This window comes from Haemorhous mexicanus, chromosome 22 (genome assembly GCF_027477595.1).
Source record: "Haemorhous mexicanus isolate bHaeMex1 chromosome 22, bHaeMex1.pri, whole genome shotgun sequence".
NCBI lineage: Eukaryota > Metazoa > Chordata > Aves > Passeriformes > Fringillidae > Haemorhous > Haemorhous mexicanus.
Window position 1 is genome coordinate 6,646,227 of NC_082362.1, and position 22,800 is coordinate 6,669,026.

At 45.7% G+C, this 22,800-nt stretch overlaps 1 protein-coding gene across 5 annotated transcripts in view; it reads right to left on the bottom strand.

Annotated features, from left to right (window-relative positions):
* MYO1C (myosin IC) overlaps positions 1-22,544 on the bottom strand; it is a 50,170-nt gene extending 27,626 nt beyond the window's left edge. For 2 of the 5 annotated variants that reach the window (XM_059866125.1, XM_059866126.1), the window contains exon 1: positions 22,228-22,371. In XM_059866125.1, coding sequence (XP_059722108.1) covers positions 22,228-22,350 — 123 coding nt within the window. In that variant the 5' untranslated portion in view covers positions 22,351-22,371. Of the gene's footprint in view, positions 1-14,471; positions 14,727-19,532; positions 19,665-22,227; positions 22,372-22,521 lie in introns of those variants that run through there. The other 3 variants (XM_059866128.1, XM_059866130.1, XM_059866129.1) reach the window with 3 other exon arrangements.
* Positions 22,545-22,800: the final 256 nt, after the last annotated feature.

Here is a 22,800-nt window from a genome sequence, read left to right on the forward strand (position 1 = left end):
AATTATTTTGTTCCTCGATGGACTAAGCTGTGGATCCACCCTAAAAGGAGTTACAGGTAGTGCAAATAAAGATATAAATCTGTTAGAGAGGATGCCACCTCTCAGGTGTTTCAGGCAATTCATATTGTGAGCAGTCAAGCAGATTCTCTAACCATTGAACATGCAGAGCCATGGGATGATTCCCAAGCTCAGCTGCTGATGTTTCGTGACTGGCACTATCTGCACTCAGCTCTGCTTAAAGGGTTTTTGGTTTGCTTTGTTTTTTCCCTTCTTATCAAAATGCATCCTTCACAAATTCTGCTACAGGAAGGGTAAGGTCAAGCTCTGAAGTAAAAAAGATTTAGAGCAAAAAGCTTCATCCTGCTCAGAGAGGAGGCTATTTAAAAGCAAACACACGTAGCAGATGTTGTCAGTGGTTGGGTGCAGCACTCCCCTCTAATTAGCCCTGCCCAAGGCAGAGCTCCCAGAGATTCTGGCTGCTGTGGACATCACAGGCAGAATGTGCCAAGGATTTGGGATGGAGCTTGGCTGCTGAGAGCACTGCAGTGCCACAGCTCCTCTGCCCTCTCAGACTCCATTTTGAACATTATTTGTGGTTCTTGCACAACTCTGTTTGGCAGGACTTTAATTCACTTCTTATCTCAGCTGGGTGAATTTTTAACGGCAGCAGCTTCAGGATGTGGCTCGGAGGAGGGTTCAGCTTTGGGCTGGCAGTGAAGGAAATGGACACTGCTCCAGTCCCCTCTGCTGTGCACAGGTGAGATCAGAGGTGATATAAACTCCATTTCCCAAACTGAGCCACATCAGCCATTAGTGAAACACAGCAGTGAGCCCTGAGCCAGGAGTTTTCCAAGCATAATTAAAGCTGTGGCCTGGCAGCTCTAACTCTTCAGGAGGAGAATGTCAGTGCTCCACCAGCACTCCTCAAACCAGTCTAATTGTCACCACACAGAGATTCAGCCAAACTCCTGTTACAATTCTAAGTATTAGCAGAGTTATCTTCACATGAACAACCTCACCTTTTCCCTCGTTTACACCTCCTAACACTTCTCAGATCACATCTCATCACAGAAAATGCCACATAAGAGAAGAATATACAACACCCCAGCACTTAGAAGTACATTTTTTACATATTTCCCTTGTTTTTTTCATGCAGGAGAACCCTTTTATTTATTTATTCACTGAAAAGACCTTTTCTCAAAATGCTTTTTTTCTGTAGCCAAACTACTGCCCAACTTCTGCTGGTAAGGAAAACACTCCTGCATGTGGGTTAGCCCAAATTAAGAGGGAAAAAAAAAAGTTGGAAAGCAGAGATAATTTTACTTTATAAGATCTTGATCCTGGATTATAAAGGTGATAAAACCAGACTCTTCCTTTCCAGCAGCAGAGCCCAGCCCTTGTCTGTGATTTCTGCTGAGGATGGCTGGCAGGGTCTGGCTCACTCCAACAGGCAACTACAGGCTGAGAGATGAATCAAGTTTTCCAAGCCTCACCAGTTAGAAGTGACTCATTTAAACCCTGGATTAGAGCACTGGGATTGCTCTGCTTGTTGCAGATAAGCAGCTGATTCTCTGAATACAATTTCATATTCAAAGCAAGGGGACTGGAAACCTTTCCTGTCAGCCCTGCTCCGACAGGCTCGCAGAGCCGAGCGTGACTCGCTAAGCTACACCCGCAAGCAGTGGCTCTGCTGAAAAAATAAAGAGTTTGGTCCCATGAAAACACCACCAGTGTTCCCCTCTGCAGTGCAGATTCCACTGCAAAATATAAATCTGGAGGTATGAGATGCTGCCTTGGGTTTATGCTGTTCAAAAACCAGCGTGGATCACATCTATGTTACTCCGAAAGGTGTCAAGTTCATCTATCAGTGAGTGAGTTCTTTCTGGATTTTTGAAATATTCGTTATTTCTGCCTTGCAAAAGAAGTACAGAATAAAACACATTCCATAATTAGAAAGCACTTGGCAAAAATACCATGGGAAAGAAACCACCCTAAACAGGCCAGGAATTTGAGAGCCCTTCCTCTTACAGGTCAGAGAACGTCTTAATCAAAAAATAGAAATGTCTTTAACCTGTCACATGTGTCCTGCTGTCCAGATTATCCTGATCTAAAACTGATTAAAATGCCTACAGCAGAAGCTGAAGGTTCTGAGACATTTGTCCCACTGCTTAGGAAAAACACCCTGTGCCCAACAGAGGATGAACATCTGACAGCAGGACAAGGATAAATCAATGCCCTGCCAAAGAGCCAATGCTAAATATTGTAACAGGTTTGATAAAAAGGCAAAACCTTCTCCCTGTATTATTAGTTCTGCTAAGAACTGTTCTTTTCTACACAGTTTTTGGATTAAAGCATCTTCTCTTCCCCTGTCAAGAGTGCTCCAAACAAGAGGCTCGAACACATGACACTGGCCCCTGGAGACACAACATTCCTGCTCAGTTATGAAACTGCACACCTAGCAAGGTTAAACCAAAAGCTCGTTATACTCACTCAAAAGGTGCCTCAAGATGATGAAAGTTCCTTCACTTTACTGCAAACTTCATGACATCACAAGTTGACTGAATTCCCCGATTCTGTGTGAAGGTGTTTGCAGGGTTACAGACAAAACCTTCAAAATAGTGAGGTGTGGCCAAAAAGGTTCAAAAACCAGAAGCCAAAGAATATTTAGATTATTATTTTGGATTCTAATTTATGCTTTGTAATGCCTAAAACTGTCAATACTGGTTTTGTTTGTTTCAAGAAGCTTTGTCAGTGAGAACACCAAACTTCTTTTCTTCCCAAGCTCAGTCTTTCAAGAATAGATGCAAAAAAAAAGGAATATTGTAAAAAATGGAGATGCACACATCTCCTTGGATTCCTGCACTTTCTGTGCCAGTGCTGTTCCCTGTTTTGATGCCCCTGGTGATGGATTAAAAAGCACATATGACAGGCTTGTATTTAGTTATGGCTCCCGCACACACACAATAATTCTGGGTCTGTGACGTGAGCGAAATCAGAAACTGGGTTAATCTAACAAATTAAGATAAATTTTCCTTGTTGTTGCTTTCTGCTGAAGCAGTGAAACAGAAATGGCTGGCTGGCTTTGACAGTGGCCATCAGAACAAAGTCCCACTTTATAATTACCAGATGCCCTTAATGTGATGCCAGTTTGTCTCATGCCCGTGGCTGCTCCCGCTCACGGCCCTGTCAGGGTTTCCCTGATTTTACAAACACACTCCAACCCCAACAGCAATTGTTGCACTGACTCCAACAACAAAGTTTAAACCCAGCAGTTAATTCCCTGCGATTGCTCTGGCCCTGCTCTGACACAATCATTTGCAGCAGCTCCCCTGCAGGGGCTGTGGCAGGGATGGGGTTTGGAGGGAGCTGGTAACACAAACAGCCTGACTCAGTTCAGCTGATGTGCATTCCTGCCGACTGACTTTCCAAACAGTCACTCCTAGTGGCAGGACCTACATCTTCCTTTTAAGGGGAAAAAATGTTTTCACAGGAAAAATTAAGTGTTCAAAGCCTGTGCATATCTCTGTGCTTCCAGTGAGTCTCGCCTGTAAAAACACTTCTTGTTGCACGCAGAACAAAAACTTCTCCTTCCTTAATTTAAAGCTGTTCCTCTTTTTTAACACAGCCATTGGCTGTCTGCCCATCCCTGGCACTCTCAGGTGAAATATCCTAGCACACTGCTTTTCACACAAACCAGCACTGAACACAGAGCTGGTTTTCCAAAGGAAGGATTCAATCCGAGTGAGGAAAACAGGATGAAAAAGACCAGGGAATGTTCAGGCTGCAGACAAAATTTTACAGCTCACACTGCTGACTGACAGTTCCTATTCCTTCCCATTTCTTTTCCTGCATTTCTGAAAAGAGGCTCAGTGTTAGAAAGGGCTTAAGGCTGGAAAGCAAATCACAACAAAAACTTCTTGTTCCATCGACACGAGATAAGGAAAGAGTGAGCACTGATGCTTTGCCTGCAAGTTAGATGAAGGAAACAGGATTTCCCTCTGCTACTCCCTGAGCAAGATCCCAAGGAAATGTTTCTAATAATAGGAAATTACTATATAAGGCCAGATCAGCACTAAACTGTTTGCAGTCTGGAGGAGAAGGATGTACAGGAATCCTGAGGAGGCTGCTCACACATCAGGGGAAGGCAGCACATCCAGGGCTCCCCTCCACACAGAGGGACAGAGTTTAACCTGAGCAGGGTCCTGTCCTACAGCCCTAAAAAGCAACTAAATGGACAAATTAGAGATGCTCTGTCCTTCTGTAACATCCTTGCTTTTCCCCATGGCAGGAAAAAGACAGAATATACTTTGAAATCTATAAAATAACACTTACAAAGCAAAGCTGAGCATGTCTCTGATTGGGAAAGGGCAGGAATAGACACAGCCATGCCCTAAAACACAACATGGGCAGTGCTGATGCAGAGGGCAGGCTGAGAGCTCCCCTTCCTGCCCTTCCTGAGCTGCAGATCCATGAAGCACTAATGTTTTATGAACTGGACAGTTCTCTAACTCATCTTGGTTTAAACAGCAAAGACACTGAGCACCATTTAAGTTCATTTTTACAGCAGTGCCACAAAATAGCAGGAATTAATGTCTCCTAGGCCAAGAGTTCCAGCAGCTCCAGGCAGCTGTGCACATCCCAGCAGAGCTGCCAGGGCACTGCTGAGGAGATGTAGCTCCATCCCTCACTTTCACCATCCCTTCAGCAAACACCAAACCTGCAAGCCCAGTTAAAGGACAGATTTTCCTCCTTTTTATACAAATGGAAGAGAGTTCCTACAGCAATGCTCACAGAAGCCTTGTTGGGGGGAAGTGATAGAACTGGGAGGTTTCTCTGTGATTCCCATCAAGGGGGATCTTTCCATCTCTGCTTTTTCTATGGATAAGGCCAGGAGCACCCAGTGCAGGGCAGCCTGCTGAGCAAACACAGCCCCAGAGCTGCCACGGAAATGAGCACAAAATAAATTGCTAGACAGATTTATCACCCAGAGTTTTGTTGGTTTTTTTTTCCCTCCCTGACAGCAAGAGATGTTTGTGACAAAATGTACAAACAATTCTGTATCTATAGCCCTGCCACATCCTATGTCTCTTCTCTGCACAATGACACAACTTCCAGGGGAAAGCAAAGCCAAATCCCAGCCAATATTTTCCTGTCAGCTGGTGAGACCTCCTTGAGCTGCAGGGCTCAGTTTGCCACAGCATTTAAAAAAAACCCCAAAAAACTTAAAAAGAGAGCCTTAAAACAAAAAAAACCAAAACAACCCAGGCTACCCTTGAGAAAGAGTCATTGATGAGAGATTAGAGTTTGACAGCAAATCTCTCTTCACATCACAGCATCAGGAGCTTCACAGTCCCCATGAAAACACAGCTGAGACTCCCAATTATTCCCAATTCCCTCCACTGTCCCACAGGATTCCTCCAGTGCCACCAGGATCTCAGCAGCTGCCTGTACCTGGCCCTTGTCCCCACAACACCTGGCCAGAACAGGGTGTGCACTCAGAGCCTTCCAGGGCATGCTCTGGCCAAGAGGATGTTTCACATTGGCCTTTATCTTTAGGGACATCTTGATTTCTGAGGATTTTTAGACTGACCTTTAATTTTTGTCCTGTTAAATCCTTCACATCCTTGACTGCACTGCAAGGGGAAAATGAGTGCAGGCAGCAGGCAGGTTTTTCAGAGCTGGGAAACACAAGTGGTTATGACTCTGAGAGAAAAACAGCTACAAAAAAGCTCTAATTTTAAATGCTCTTATGCCTCTTTCCTCATGTAATACTTGCTCCATAACAATTATAAAGCAATTCAGCAGGATGGCTTCTGCTGGTATGGTTTGTGGTCAGTGGTATCTGGAAGTTAAATTTGGAGAAAAACATTTTTGGGAACGAGCTCCCTGTGGATTTAAGTCAGTACAAAGCCTCAGCTGTCAGGCTGGACCCTAACACTGTTGTAGTCCCTGTTTATTTTTCATACCAGCTCCAAGGATGCAGCACTAAGATATTTGCTCAAAGTCAAGTCCAGGAGAAACAAGATATTTTTCTTGGCTGTAAAAAGTGAGAAGAATCACAGGTATACAACTGGGAATCTGAAAGCAGAGTTCATCCACCCTATTAATGTTGTATTGACAGGATCCCAAGCCTCTCCTGTGCCCCCAATGATTGCAAAATTCTTCTCTAAATATAGGAATTATCTTTTTAGAACTGCCAGCACTAAAACAGAAAGTTTAAGTTGCTTTATTTTCTTTAGTAACTTAAATCTGAAACCTAAGGCAAGCTACCTGAAAGACATCATTCTTAACTGTGCCAACACACATCATTTTACACAAATTCAAATACCAAATTTATCTACTATATCAGACGCTTTATAGGAAAGAACTGAACTTCACTGACCTCTCCTGTCCTTTTCTCTTTGAATTGACAACTTTCACCAATGTAGCTTTACATTAAAACAAACCACACCCAAAATCTGATCATTGCTACTGTGAAAAACAGTTTAAAAAGGAAATACCTCCCTCCAAAGCAGCCAAATGAAATTGTTTCTTTTAAGGCAGCATGGAGCTTTTCCTTTTCATAAAGCTTGAATAAAGCTATCGTGGAATTCCTAATTTGTTTTCAAAGCCATGAACTTTTCTGTTATGTGGAGACTGCAGCACAGGTAATATCTAGATTTTATGAGTATATTCAAGCTTCCAAAGACAGAAGAATAAAGGTCAAATGACTAAAACTTTCCTCAAAAGCACAGGAGAGAGGCTCACATATGGAACATACTTGCTTAAATTTGGATTTTTTTATAAAATAATTTGTACATGAGTGATACCCCAACAAATAACTAACCCTACTGCTCTCTACTGTTACTGTAACAGCAAAATCCCTTTCTATGGACAGTTTATAGTAGAATAAAGATGTTTATATCAGTGCAATAACTGGGATATCTTTATCATTTATACCCAAAATATGGGGATATGTTGCTGTGAGCAACATTTTATATTAGCACAATTGCATTTGCCATAGGTTTATTCCATGGATTATCCACAGGTTCCTTAGGGAAAAAAGCAAAGTCAGCAACCTGCAAGTGTTGGGTGATACCTGGGAGTAATAAATTCTTATTTTCCTTCTGGGTGTGACCCTCCTTAAAGCAAAGATAGCAAATGTTTCTGTAAAAAAAATCTGTAGCAAACTCTAAGTTCCCAAGTGGAGTAAAGTTCTGGGAGCACATTGAATGCTTTGGACATTCAAACAAGTGGAGCAGTTTTTAATTTGATGATTTATAAGTGAAGAGTTTACAGGCACAATTTGTACTTCCACTTTTTTTTTTTTAAACTTCTTTTTTTTTTTTTTCTTTTTCCTCTCTCCTCTGTTTCAAACTGACTTTGTTGGCCTAAGGCAGGCAGTTATTTTGGGGCAGTGAAAAGCTATAAATAAGTTCTAATAAAACTATTAGTGACACACATGAGACAGAACTTTTCAAACCCTTCTTTGTAAGGGAACAAAGAGCACTTGACACTGATGTGCTGGCACAAGCCCCCTAAGAAAAGTTTAAGGAAAGAGTTTCAACAACTAGCTCATGAACCCAAAATAAGAATATTGGATGAGCTGTAGAAATTCCAGATTGTGCTGGAAGGAAGGGGCTGAGCAGTTGCAGAGGCAGAGGGAAGGAGAGGAGCCAGGCAGTGAGGCTGGCAGAGAGCTGAGCACGTGGGCAGATGATATTGCAGCTGATGTCTGAGCTGCTTCCCTTTCCCCTGCCTGCCCTGCTCCTGCTGAAAAGGAGGGGAAAAGGCAGCAGATGAAGGGTATTGTGTGAGGTCATCTCCTCTGGCTGCTCTGCCTGTGTCCCAAGGAGCACCCCCTCTATATCACTCATGGAGGATTTAATGCTTTGGTGAATCTTTTTTGTCCCAAAATAGATTTAGCATCACTCAATATCCACAGGGAATGATGAGCTGTCATTGTGATGGCAAAAGTGTTCCAGGCTGCCTGGAAAATACAGCCATCGTTTCAGAAGGATATCCCATGTCCACCTGCATCAGCTTGCACTCAAATTCAGAATATTCTCAATTCAGAACATCGTTTTCCAAGACTGAATATTGTTTTCCAGTTTTAAAAACTGACATTCCTATTGGATCAAAACCACCTTAAATCAAGATTTTTTTAAATGTAAAAAAAGCAGTGATGACATTGATGTTAAAAAAGAAATAAATTATTGGCCTGCAACTTAGCCCCCTTTGGATTACAAGCAATATCTCATCTCCAAGGTAGTTTCAACTCTCTCTTAAGGACAACTACACAGCCCTGCTCTCTGCATTTTCAAAACTTTCTGCATTATCAGAGACATCCATTTAATCAGAAACAGAGACACTAAAGAACAATGAAGGAGTCCATCCCTTTGTGGTTGTCAGGAATGTGTGTTGCACATCTGGATAAACATGGGTCTCTGCAGAGAATGGAAACATTCATTCCCCAGCTGTGGTTGGGTCCAAACCCTTTTTCTTTCTCTGTCTGATTTACTCCTAGCCCTGCATTTGGTGGTTGCAAAACTGCACAAACCCTGCAGAGGCTGACACAACAGGCCCAGGAATCTTCCTCGTGACCCTTTACACCTATTTTCTAAACAAAGCTTTCTTCTGGGCTGTGAGCTCCAGCTGAAAGGAGAGATCCTGAAGGAATTGACAGTTGTGACATTAACAGAAATGCCAACTGTCCCACAGCATCTCCCAACAGGAGATGAGGGCTGGCACTCCTAAGAGTCAGGAAAGGGATGCATTCCCTGTTTATTTTCATACCAAGCCCAAGGATGCTGTCACTAAGTTGTTTGCACAGTTTCAAAGGCAGGTTCAGGAGAAATAAGATATTGGTCTTGGCTCTAAAAAGTGAGGAGAATCACAGGTATGAGACTGGGAGTCTGAAAGCAGAGTTCACCATCCTGCTCGAAATGCCTGGATTTGGAGATCTCATGGAACTTGGGTGTCTTTAGATCTTCTGCTCTGATGCTGTGTGGGAAACCCCACGGTCCATGGCAGCCAGAACCACAAGAGGAACTGTCTGAAGGCCCATCCCACTGGGAAGGAAACACCTTTTTCCCTCTGGTTTGACAGGTACAGATCCTCTTGGACAGATCAAGGACATCCCTTTGGGGAGGTGCTGCAGGACCATGAGGGAATCTGAGCTCTAACATGACAGAAGGATCCAAGACTCTCCAGAACAGGTATTTCACATAGAGAAATCAACATTTGTTATCAAACCCCATCATGTAAGAAATACATATAAACCACAGGCAGCAGCTTTGGTTCATCACCTTACATTTTCTGTTTTAACAGCTCTCCTAAAGCCAGGGCAGCAGCATCTGCTGTTACAGCAACAACAGGAGCCCAGCCTTCATCACTCCAACAATGAGAGGAGGCTGAAAAAAGCTGAGAGCTGATACAAAATGCAGGGCAAGCCCTAAATTAACCCTGCCTTGCCAAGGTCAGTGCTTTGCCCTCAGCTTCAGTGGTGTTGGAGTGCACCTGTGGCAGGAAAAAAGGTCAAGCTCTTTCATGTTACCTAAAGGAAAGCATCAATATTTGAGGGCTTGTTTCAGGAGCTGTTGTTTGCATGGCTGAAGTAGAAAAACAGAGACACAGGGAAGTTCATCACTGTAAATTATTGATCTGCTGCTTTCTAGACACTGAAACTGGTAATTAAACAAATGGTAAAAAGATACTTCATCAATTATAGAGGTGCCACTTTAAATTACACTTGCTCCAGGATGAATAAAACACAGAGCTTAAATGCTTTGGGTATTTCATGCCTGCTTCTTGTTCAAAATCCTCACTGCACCAATGATTCTAATTCTCATATCCTGCTGCTCCAGAGCTGTGTGCTCTGTATGAAGCTTTACAAAGGGAAATTAGAGCTTTTGTTTCACAAGTTTTAGTTCACACAATGTCCAGGAAGCGTAGTGCCATGGTCAGGAGGGAGCATTTGGAGCAGATATCATTGGGATTCCCTTTCTGCTCAGCAGGGTTGGTTATATGGCCACAAGTCAAAGCCCTGTGGTTAAAGCCCTCCCTCAAAAATCAGACCAAAAAAAAAAAAAAAAAAGAGTTTTGTCTGCTAGCAGCCACTTGTGCAATCTGTGAAGCACTGGGCAGACATTTGACACAGGCCTGATGGTTTTTAGAAGCTATAGACATGCCCACACCCTCCCCAACCTAAAATAACACCAGCAAGCTGCTCGTGAAGCAATATGGTGATGACATCAAAGATGCCTTTTTAAGCAAAAATCATGTCACAATCATGATGATGACTCAAATTTGATTTATGATAAATTTTTGTATGAGGGTGCACACCTTACTGCATCAAACTTAAGGTTATCTCATTCCACATGTTAAATATGTGAATGTAAAAGTACACTTGCTCTAATAGTGATTTTGAAACAAACAGCAATCAAAGAAGACCTTGGCTATCTTGCAGTTGCTGGCACAGGTTCTCTAGAAGCATTATTACATCTTAAATAGATTTCACCCTGGCAAAGCATTTAGTGAAGGCTGAGTTCATCCATTGCTTGAGATAGGCCAGGGAATATGAATATTCCAGCTTTAAGGCTGCAAATGCAGCAGAAGCAGCTGCCTTAAAGGCACATGCAAAACAACCCTAACAGGTGGACACAGCTGGCATCCCTCATGGAGCAGTGAGGCAGCACCAGGGGAACAGCAGCTGCTGCTGGGGCCAGAACAATCCTGGAAGTCAAAGAACTCATCATGGGGCAGAGGGGCAGGAGTGAAGGTGGGAGCTTAGAGAGGAAAGAGAGGCTGAGGTGGAGAACTATCAGAACATGGTGTGGAAGCTGGAGGTGATGGAAAGCTGCCAGCTTTCAGCTGATGGAAACAGCCCAAGTGGGAGATGGAGGCCGGACTGTAGGATTTTTGTGGAGGAAAGAACATCAGTGCTTGGTAGGGGGACAGGAGAATCAAAGGCTGAGCTGACTCTTCCTACTGCTCCCCAGATAATGAGGCTGAAGCACAAGGAGAGCCAGCTCTGCCACAGGCCTGGTGCCAAGTGCTTTGTGAAATGCTCCTTGCCTGTTCTGAGGAGAGTTACACAAGGTAAGCCTTTATTCATAAGTGCCTGATGGATCCTGTGTGTGCAACAGCTCCTACCAGCAGAGCAGAGTTTGTGGGAAATGTTAGGAAGAGTGTCTAAGAGAGATAAAGCCTTTGAGCTGCAGATGAAGCTGCCAGCCCTCATTTCCAGCTTGTCAGAGCAAGTCCTCCTTGAAGTCAGCAGGCTGGAATGAAGAGAATCTGGCATTTGTGCATGGATGTATGGCTCGGCCAGGCAGGGCGGAGCGGCTGCCTTTAATCAGACTTTCCACAAAGCAGGGGCAGAGGGAGTGGCCAAGGGCACTGAGTGACAGGCGTTATCTGCTGCCCATCCACAAATTCCTCTCCTCCCATTTCGGATTTCAAGCCTGACCTCCTTTCCTGCTTCCACTAGCCCCCAGAGCTGGAGGGGAAGGGCCATCCAGGACTGGAATCTGAGAATACTTCACATTCTCAGAATTGCTGGGGTGTGTGAGAGGCAGCACACACTTGTCTGGTGAACTGACAAATTCCACAACAGCTGATGGCTCCCAGCAGTAGCTGCACGCAGGTAGCTGCAGGGCTAAACCCCACTATTCCAAAATTCGCTTTTCCAAGTGCTAACCTGTGGTATTCACATGCCCTCTGAACAGAGAGAAGTTGTGAGACAAGCAGAGAAGAAGGAAAACACAATTCTTATCTTGCTTGTAGTGCCTGCGTTGTGCTAAAGTAGAATGCAGTATGGAGATTGTTTACCAAAGTGATGGTGTTTTGTTCCCTTGCCCTATCAGGGCCAAGAAGTGTGTGTGTGTTTGACTGTCATGGGACACTCACGAGAGAATGAGAGATGAGTGCAGTTCTGTGCAGTTGTGAGCAAGAGTGAGAGCATGGCAGATTCAGTTTAGATGAAATTTACATAGTATAGTATAATAAAATAATTCAGTAGCCTTCTGATGATGGAGTCAGATACATCATTCTCTCCCCCCTTCATTGGAGTCATCTTTGATTTACAATACTAACCCACTCCAGCTCACCTGCTGGGTCACAGCTGATTGTGAAACCTCTTCACCCACAGTGCATCAAAAAGGAGCAAAACTCCAAAACATTTTAATCCAGCTGCCTACTACAGCATAAAGAATTTGAGCACAAACCACTTTTGGTTGTTTTCTACCCCCACAATGAGCCTCCAGTCCACTACATCCACAGAGCTTCAATTCCATCTAGAAATAGACTCTTGAAGTCTCTGTTGCAGGATGGCATTCTTAAATTTTGTTTCCTTGTGTGCCACTGCTGTTGGTGACAGAAATGAATTGCAGGAACCTGCACGTATGCCTGGAGTGGGCACGGAGCCACATCCCACCTCTGGCACGGAAGGTTTTGGCAGCAGAATTAACTCCTTCTCCCCTCCCCTTTCTGCCTGTGTCTCTCATGGCATGCTCAGCTACCACAACAGAGTAACCTTGTTCTACTACCCACCACAAATGCCTTGTTAGAGTCCCACAGGGCTCAAAGGTTCTTTGGATATTTACACCTGGTGAAAAGCAGGGCAAAAGTGGGAATCTCTGCATCGTCACCTGGGTAAGGTATTCCCTATCCTGACCCTCAGTGCACTGGCTCTCCCAAACTCCATCCATGGAAAAACCAATGCTCTAGGAAGGGGAGGGGAGCAAAATATTCCAGACACTAGTGCTCAACTGGACCCCTGTGCCTTGGGCTCCTCTCCCTGTTTTGGATGGCAGCCACTCCAAGGATGCTTTGGCAAGAGGCAGAACAGACAGCAGCTTTTCCTGGCTCCATGTCCAAGTGTGTGCAGCCTGGAAGGATTTATCAGTGCCTCTCTCTCCCTGATTACAGGGCACCAGCAGTGCAGGACTCAGGGGCAGGTGCTCCTGTACTGCTCAGGAGCTGGGACTGTGGGAGCTTGGGAATGCTCATTATGAGCAGTGGAGTGGAGGTTGCCTGTTCTGTTTGTAAACCTCGATAAAGGCAACATTTAGAAAGCAACTAATTACCATTTATGTCCCAAACAGCTGGCCTAGCTCCACATCCACATGCTGGGAGGTTTTGGTGCCAATCAGCCCACACATCAGAGCACAAAAGTCCCCCAGTGTGACTGCAGAACCTTCTAGCAAACAAACTTCTCACTAGCACTGACTTCAAGGATCAAAACACAGCAGTGTAAGAATAGAACAGCCACACACATCATTCCCACATCATTACACTACAGATACTTGTCCAAGGTGAAAAGGGCACAGAAAATGTCCTCCGAGGTGCCAGAGGGCAGTCCCAGGCTGCTGTCTGTTACTGTCTGTTACTGTGACAGCCTCTGTCCCAGCTGTGCCTGTCCTGGCCCTCTCCCCCTCTGGACTGGCACTAAGATCCATTCAGCTCTGAGCAGACAGTTCAAGGAACTGAACAAACAGAAAATGTTGGTTTTGTCATCACTGCTCTCCCAGCTTTGTTTCAAAGGGTTAATCAAAGGGTCAAATGGATGCAAGTACAAGGCAGGGAGTGGAGGACTACAGGGAAACCAATTAAAATTGGTTCAGTGAAAGGTGGGACAAGATGATCTTTAAGTCCCTTCCAACCCAGACCATTCTGATTCTAAACAGAACTGATATCAGGATAAGCTTATCTTAGATGCTTGGGGAATACAAAAGAAAGGGCATTTCATTGAAGTGACATGGATGAAGCTCCAAGACTCTCTGGCTGCTTGTTCAACCCCTCCCCTGTGCACACCCTCATGCCTCGAGCACTGAAATCCTGGAGAAGTGACACAAGGACAATATCACTCCCAGCAGCCCTGGGGACAAGCCCAGGAATGCCACCAGGGGTGCAGCCTGTCATCTGCAGTGCTCCAGGAGCAGGGAAGCAGCACCATAAATCACCTAATCTGACATGTGGGGATCCTGTCCCAGCACTGCTCTGTTACTCCCCAAAAATGCAAAAACTGACGCTTTTGGCCTCAGAAATGAGGGCTGATGCTGGTGGCTTTTGGTTGCCAGCACAGAGGAGAGGAGCAGCTCACTCCACACACTCATCACTGAGCCATTTATTGACCCAAATGAACCTCCCCATGCCCTATCAATTCAGAAATGTCAATCCAGCCCACACTAAACACTGATTGATTTTCTACTCTAACGAGCACCGTGTCACATTTGTGTTAACTACTCATCAGTTCAGATAAGTGGTTCGCAATTAAGATAATTTGAGACCAGTACAAGTGTGGCCTGAAAAGCACTTTCAAGAGCTCAGCACAGAGAAATTCACTGCTCAAAACAGACAGCCAGGTACCAAGCTGACAGCTACACCAGAATTTACCTTTCCAAACCAAAAAATTTTGTCACAACCCAATTTTTCTTTGGAAGACAATAACTGACTCGTACAAAGATTTCTTCCCAGATGTGAACACTCACCCTGCAGCAACACTGATTTCTGATTTCCTTCCTCTCAGGTGACACCACAATCCTTTCACAGGTGCTCCCTTATTGTGATGGCAGGCAGGCAGCATTCCAACAAAGCTGCACTCAGGGACAAACAGCCAACTTGACTGAAGCCTCCAGAGAAAAATAAACAGTTACAGGAGAGCAGCTTTGAGTTCCATGGCCGTGAGCCTGGACATAGCTCACATTCTCATCCTACACAGAGCCACTTTGTGGAATTTTCCTCCCAGTGCAAGTGGTTTGGACACCAGCAGCTGCCAGTGCAACACATTCAGGTTACAGTTGGAACTCCCCTGTCCCCACCTAGATCCGGAAACTTCAGAGCAGACACTTGGCAACCACTCAGGTTTCAGTTTGAAAGAGAGAGATCAAACAGCCTCCTGCACAACACAAGGGTTTTTGCATAGAGAACACCACATCTCTTGCAACATTTCCTCTTCACATGGAGCCTTCACCACCAGTGTGCCAGAGCAGCAGGGAAGTCCTCAGTCCCTCCCAGCACTCACTACCTGCCAGGCTGCCAGCACCAGCCATGCCCTGCTTTTCTCTCCAGGAAGTACAGCTCATCTCCTCTTTTACCCTCCTTTTCTTTCTGCTTCTTCCTTGTATCAAGACACAAATACCTCAAATCAGATTTGTTTCTATTTGAGTCAAATAACGTCTGAAAGCTTTACCCTAATATGTAAATGGCTCATAACCATCAGCCCTTGTATTCTTTAATTATATCAGGTAAAGAGAAAAGACACTGTGCTTCTTCATTATGTTGCTATTCTTAAAAGTTCTAAGGGACTTTAACACACCTGGTTTGGAAATACCTCTTGCATAAATTATCCCAAATTCCTCCTAGCTTTCTCAAACCCCTGCAAAAGCAGTCATGAGAGTGCTGTTTCTTCTGTGGGTTTAGAGGACACCCCTTTGGTGATCTTAAAGGACAATATTTTAAGGTATTGAACAGACAGGCAGTACTACAGCTCACCTGCCCTACTTTTACAATCAAGACTCAAACAATTTACAGAGCTTTTACAATCAAGACTCAAACAATTCCAGCTTTCTGCTGGAAACCAAATTTTTAAGTGCTGAAACTAAACTCCAACTGAAGCAATACAAGAGCCAAGACAATGGGCATTTGTCCCCAAGTTATTCAATGAAGCTGAGCTTTAATATTCTTCAGCTGAATAGTCTGAGAGTCCCCTTCTTCAGGAGGATGTGGAGGCCAACAGAGCAAAAAGAGATTGATCAGATCTCTGATATGGGCTTATTTTGGCCTCACCACCTTTTCTGCCTCCCACACATCTTTATCTCCATCTAACTTTTCCAGCCTCCACTTTTTGGCCTCTACTTTCCTTGCTGACCTCCCACACCATTTTGGCCTCCCACTCCTTTTCAGTTTCTGCTTTTTCTATTGGTCTCCCACCCTTTCTCAGCCTCCACTTTTCCTTCTGGGTTTTCAGCCTCTGGTTTTCTCTCAGACCAGCACAGAATATTCAAACCCCTTCAAGGTTATGAATTTGTAAATTCCCTTTCCAAACAACCATGTTTCACCTTGATATGTCCATCCACACTTTTTCTACACCCCAGCTGATCAGAAATAACCCATGACTCTCCTGACACCTTGCAGTCAGGAGATGGGTTTATGTCCAAGGAAACCTGGTGGTTCTCTCAGCAATTCCAAGCCTGCTAGGATTATCACAGCACTGTACAGTTGTTTTAATGGAATTATAAAAGTAAAACATGAGAATTTCTGGGATGGTAAAAGTTGATGCTCTAAGCTTTGCTGATAGCTCCATAAGCTGCTGTTCCCAGGTCCTATCCACCAGATTCCTGGACAGAAGATCAGCAAAATTAAATATAATCTGCATTCCCACAGAGTGCTATGGTTGGGCACACACAAAAACACACACTGTACTTTTCTGCAGAACTTGCTTTTGATCCCCTCACCCACTTATGAGAGCAAACAAATCCATGCACAAATAAAATGAGGATATTGCAAGTCACATATTTTGTATTCGCCTTCATTATGAGAAAAAGGTTTTCCTTTCTGTTTTCCAACAAAATGGTGTCCAAAACAGCCTGTAATTTTGGGAAAAACAGAAAATAAACTTTCTGAATACACTATCTAAAATGAAGCACTTGGTTTACTTGAGAAATGTGATGGGTGCTCTGCTGGTTGTTGCACTTGGTTGTTTACTCAGAACCCCAAAACCAACCAGGGACACAAACCCTGGCTGTTGTTAAAACCTTTTCAGGTGTCATGGGTGGGGAGGGAAGTTTCCTATAACATCTGTGAGAAAATCCCATGCTAACACAGAACAGCAGATCATGAGTCAGGAAAAGGCAGAAAAGCTCACAACTGAACTCCAGTGCTCACTCAAAGGAGGCAAAAGAAACATCTGTTTTTCTGTCTGAGTTCCAGTTCTGTCAGAGAGAGAATTCCTGGCTTCCTGCTGCAAAGGTGTGGCTTTCCCTCCCAAGAAGAACAAGAGGCAATTTCAAACAGACTCCAAAAGTCCTAAGAGTGGAGGACACCCTGTTATTTAAAACAAGATGTGTGGACACAGAACAAGGCTTCTAATTTGGAAGGTTCAATAAAACTCTAGAGAAGCCCAGCACTAATTTGTGCAATAATCTTCCCTGTCTCCAAACCACACCATTGGACTCACCAGCTTTTACTGCAGATTAAAACCTGAGCTGCAGCAGCAGCATTTGCAATGCAGTGCTGTGTGGTGCTGCAAATATGCACCAGGTTTTGTTTTTTCCAAAATGTTGGTTATAGTGTGCAGCCTTGTAAAGCACAGAACTGCATATTTTAGTTATTAAACTTCACAAACAAGTCTGGCTGTTGAAAGTCATTTCCCTGAGTAAACAATGACTCAGTGTGGGCTGTATAATGTACAAGTTATTAGTTACTGTTAGTGAGTTTAAAAAAACTCAACTCTATACAAAGGCCTGCTTCAGAATGGAAAATAGTTTTCCTCCTACTTCTATAGTTGCAGTTATATTGTTTCAGTGGAATTTAATTTTCTAAAAAGCTAAACAGATCACTATCTCTTCATTATATAATTGGACATTGACTTAACTGGACCCTTCAGCCATGAACAATATGTGCAGTGTGAAAGCTGAGTTTACCCTTTTTTCTGTTCTCAGTTTGGCATTATAATGCTGAAGTAAAGCTGATTCTTTCCTGGATAGGAATAGTCCATCTAGATCAGGCATCAGGTGACAATGAAAACAGACATAAAGACAACCATAAAATATTGAGGATATGGTAATGAAGAAAAATGCAATTGCAAGCTCAATAAAATCCTCTGACAAACACTGCTCCCTAGTTGAATTACAGCTCCTTCCATAATCCCCCTCTTCATTAGCAAAATGGCCAAACACACCTGGTGATTGTCAGCTGGCAGAAGGCACCAGGATCACTCTGCCTAATGAAACTCAGCTGCTGAGGCACCAAGGTTTTTCCCTGCAGCCTCAAAGCCCCTCCAAAGGCTGTTTTCCTGTTCCAGTGTGCACTGTCCCAGGGTAGGAGCACATCTCTGTGTTACCTTTTGTAAGGGGGAAATCTCTGGTCAGACACCAGAACACTAAAAGGAAATACAGAGTCAGATCACAGAATATCCTGAGCTGGAGGGACCCACAAGGATCATCTATTCCAACTCCTGGCCCTGCACAGACACCTGAACAATCCCACCCTGAGCATCCCTGGCAGTGTTGTCCAAACTCTCCTGGAGCTCTGGCAGCCTCGGGGCTGTGCCCATTCCCTGGGGAGTCTGGGCAGTGCCCAGCACCCTCTGGGGAAGAACTTTTCCCTAAAATCCAACCTAAACCTGCCCTGACACAGCTCCAGCTGCTCCCTCCTCCTGTCACAGGGCAGAGGTTGGTGCAGCCCCCCATGAGGAAGCTGCAGCCCCCAGTGAGGTCTGACCTCAGTCTCCTCTTCTCCAGGCTGAACAAACCAAGTGACCTCAGCTGCTCTTTATAGGACTTCCTCTCTAGACCTTTCATCATCTTTACAGCAAACTCTGTGGTGAAATTTTACTAGTAAAGTGCCTTCAAAAGAAATTACCAAAATAAATTTCAAGGCACAGCTCTAGCTTGCAGAGCCCAGCCTGCAGGCTGAGTGCCATCACAGCTGTGTCACAGAGCACTTTTTAGTCATTCATGGACTCTCCATTTCCTGGCAAATATCACAACACATTTTGACACGACATTCTTCACCACCAACAATGACACTGGCCATTCAGTGACAGAGCTCTCAGTGACTGCAGCCTGCTGTACCTCCCAGCTCTGGGACCTCACTGCCCAGAGGACAAACACTCCAAAGGTACTGCCAAAATGTCAAATTCTACGTCCATTTATTATCAGCTGCTGAACTGAATCACAGGAAGGGTGGTGGCCAGGCTGGCCCAAGGTCACTGTACTGGTTAAAGGGCTGAGAGTGTCCCAGGAAAGTTGGACATTGGCCAACTTGACCTGACCAAATGCTTTCCTAAAGAAAAAGCTGCCAGGGAGAGCTATCCATGCATGCATGAATGCCACAGGAGTTCTAAATACTAACCTTTACTGCCTTCCAGTACAGGAATTTAATATAGAACAGACTACACTGGAGATATATAGCAACAGAAAAGGTACTGGCCCTGCTGCTCCTTGCTGTATTTAAATGTTTAAATATTTAAATAAGGCAGGGCAGGGCTGTAAGGAACACTTCCACCCCCACAGAACATGACTCAGTTACAAATTACTTGAGATTTGTCCACTCCAAACCTTCTGCCAGAACAAGCCTTGTTAGCCTTTCACATTGACTTGTGCTGCCTGCTTCCACCTTTATTAATATTTTCTGGAAAGAGCTGGTCACCCACCCCACTAATACATCAACAAGAAATATGCAGAAGAGGACACAAAATACAAAGCAGGATATTTTCCAGCAGAGATCCCTGAATCCAGGCACAGAGAGACACAGCACAAGTGGCTCCCTCCAGGCAGAAAAAGAACTGTGCTACAATCTCAGAGGAACACAAGGCATGCAAACCTCACCCACTAGAGCTGACAGCAGGTTGGATGGATGGTTTCTGGAGAAGCCAGGGATAGCAATCCTAGGCAGAGCCAACCACATCACTCAGGAGCTGGTTCCACAGCAGTAAAGCAGTGTTTAACACAGGAAAAGCCCTGACAGGAGACACACACATGACATAATTGCAATCACTTTATGCCAGCACAAAGGGCCCACCTGACCCCAGCCTTCCCTGCCTCTGTGCAGATGTTGCTGTGCTCACACAGAGAGCTGGGCTGGAGAATGCTCCTCACAAATCCCGTTTGTTTGGCTGCTCAGTTCTGATTTGGATCAGTTCTCAGCAGTTAACCACCTTTGGCTGCCACTGCTAGAGGTAACCCAGAGCACAACACAGATGGTTTCCCCCACCACACAAATCAGCCTTTCTAAACGGTTCTTTAGCCTGTGTGAAAGGACAAGTGATTGAGTTACATCTCTTACAAAGGGCTGTGGCACAGTCCAGCCCCGGGGAAATCTGCTGTACTTGAGCTCCCCCCACCTCCTTTTCTGCAGCACCTGTAACACTCCAGCTTCTCCCAAACACACACTTGTCCTCCAGAAGGCACGGCTGGTTATCTGAGAATAGTGCTCACTCATCAGTCCTTTGAACTGGGAGGCAAAGTGCTGCAGCCCAGTGCTCCTCAGTATTTTCCATGCTGGAAGCATTCACAGCTGCCAGGTAAGAGCCGGGGGAAGGGGCACTGGGAGCTGGGTTTTATACACTGCCCTGGGACTGTGGCAGCTGCTGCAGCTTGTTTTTCCTGCATTTGGAGCAGGCTGTTCCTTTGGACAGGGCTTGTCCTGTTCCTAGAAAGCATGTGGTTCCTAATGCAGTAATAAGCAACATGATACTAAAAATAGAAAATCCCAAATATCTGAACAAGACTAAGACTATCTTAGCTTTGCATAAAGACATCCATAGAGCTTGAGCTTATTCATAGAAAGAAACACTATATTTAATGTTATAAAACATTCTTAGCCCCCAGTTTTTTACTAGCCTTCCTCCAGTGGGGTTAGATCAAATAAAAAAAATAAAAATTGCTTGACTCATTTTGTCAGCATCTATGTAAGTTCTCTTACAGTTATTATAAATCCTGAAGATGTACTGTAAATCACAAGTTTCTTCACTATTAATTATGCAGGAGAGAACAGAAATTACACACTGTGGATCCTGACTCACATGGGATCTCTCACTCCTTAGTGTGTTATGATTCACACCTTTTTTTTTTTCCTCTTTAAAAATAAATCTATCCTTTATATCATGATAAATCAGAACATGTGTTCAGTGTAACACTCCATTGGTCCCTGCCAGGCAGAACACAAATTTCATATTTACACAGCCACTCCCTAGAACACAGGATTATTATATCCACTATCAAAACCAAAACCCCTGAAGTGTTATGACAGTGGTTGCCATATCAGGGCCTACTGTGAAAATTAAGAACTCATCAGTTCCATAAGCCTTAGGCAGTTTCTAAAAGTTTTGAAAAGGTGCTGACAACTGGCAATTGTCTATTGCTCCAAAAGGGGATGAAAGAAAAATGCCTTTCTTCCCAAGTACTCTAAGATGTGGTTCTGTTTTCATGGCTTGTCCCACCAACAAAGCAAAGTTTCTCATTTGTCACCTTAAAAAACTAAGCAGCTGCCATCCACAAGTAGTTCTGGAGGAGCCTTCCCCCCCAAGCAACTGTCAGAGAGAGATTAAATACCAGAATAATCTCTGTATTGTATCTCAGAACCACTTTTCCTCTGCAGTCCTCCCAACAACAAGAATGCAGCTCAAGCCAGCTTACTTGGAAAATTCAAGTTACTAGAATGAGTTGCTCATTCAGGCAGAGTCAGATTCCTCCCATGAGTCACTGTCACTTAAAACAATTAACTCCAGGTATATTAGAACTGGGGAAAACCGGCATGGAAAGCAGCACTAGAGATGGGGACCCCTGAGCCTCAGTGGGGACGCAGACCTGTGATTTAAATTGGAGAAGCTGTGGAGTTTGACCATCTCCACCTGTGAGACAGGGCTAAATAGAGAGGGCACTTTCCCATGAAGTGCTTTGGGGCACCTGTGCAAGCACTGGCAAAGAAGGAAGAATTCCTTCAATGTGAACAGTCAGCGCTGTGCATAGCAGGGTGGATCACACCCAGCAGCGCTCGGAGCTGTAACACAAGTTCGGGATGTCCAGGAAGCCTGTCTTGACAAGGGCAAGCCTGGAGCCCCGGCCGTGCCACGGCCACGTCTGAGCCGGGAGCGGCCCCGCCCTGCCCGGCCCCGGCTCCGCTCGGGCTCCCCGCGGGCAGCGCTCGCCCCGTGCCGGGCAGGGATGCGCGCAGGGAAAGCGTTACCGGAGTGCAGCCACCGACCGCCCGGGAGCCGGGCAGCGAGCAACTGCGGCGGGCAGCCGGAGCCACGCCGTGCCGCCACCGGGATGCCGGCTTTTCTACCCCGCTCATTTGTTCCTTCCGTGGAGAACGTTTCGAGTTTCCGGGAAGGTCGGCGGCTGCGGGGAACGGCCGATCCGCGGCCGCCCGGGGCGCTGCCCCCGCGCCGCCCCGCGCGCCCCGCAGCCCGCGGCCATGTGCCCGAGCGCGGGGAGCGCCGGTGCCGCCGGCCGGCCGGAACACACGGCGCACAGCCACCGACGGACCGACCGCTCGCTCGGCCCCCCCGGCCCCGCTCACCTGCGCTCGGTGCCCCGGGACGCGCGGCTCGGGGCCCTGCGGCGGCTCCGCGAGCGCCTCGGCGCCGACTGCCCGCGGGAGCCCGCGCCGCGCCGCTAGTGAGCATGTCCGAGCGCCGGGCATGCGGGCTGCGGGCCGCTGCTCCGCCCTCACCTGCACCGGCCCCGTAGCTCCGCCGCGACCCCGCCTCGCCCCCCGGGCCGGCCCGCGCTGCTTATGTTGTCGGCGGCAGCAGCATCCTGCTGAGCAGCTTGTGCAGAGAGCTGCTGCTGTTGCCTCCAAGGGCAGACGCACCTGTCGGCTGCAGACGGACAAGATAAACGTCGAACGCTGATGGTAATTCTACCGGCCCCTCCTGGCTGTGGGAGTCATCAGAAGTGCATGTTCCTGGGAAGGACGCAGGGGGAGTTCGCTCTGGAGTGATTGCACCGAGCTCGGGTAACCATCCGCTGTGAGCAGCAGATTGGTTCATCCCACACAGGTGTGAAATACCCGAGGCAGTCTCGTCAGGATCTACAGGAAATTCTACGCAGTGAACTCCAACAGCCTGAACCGCTCTGAGCTAAAAGAGTA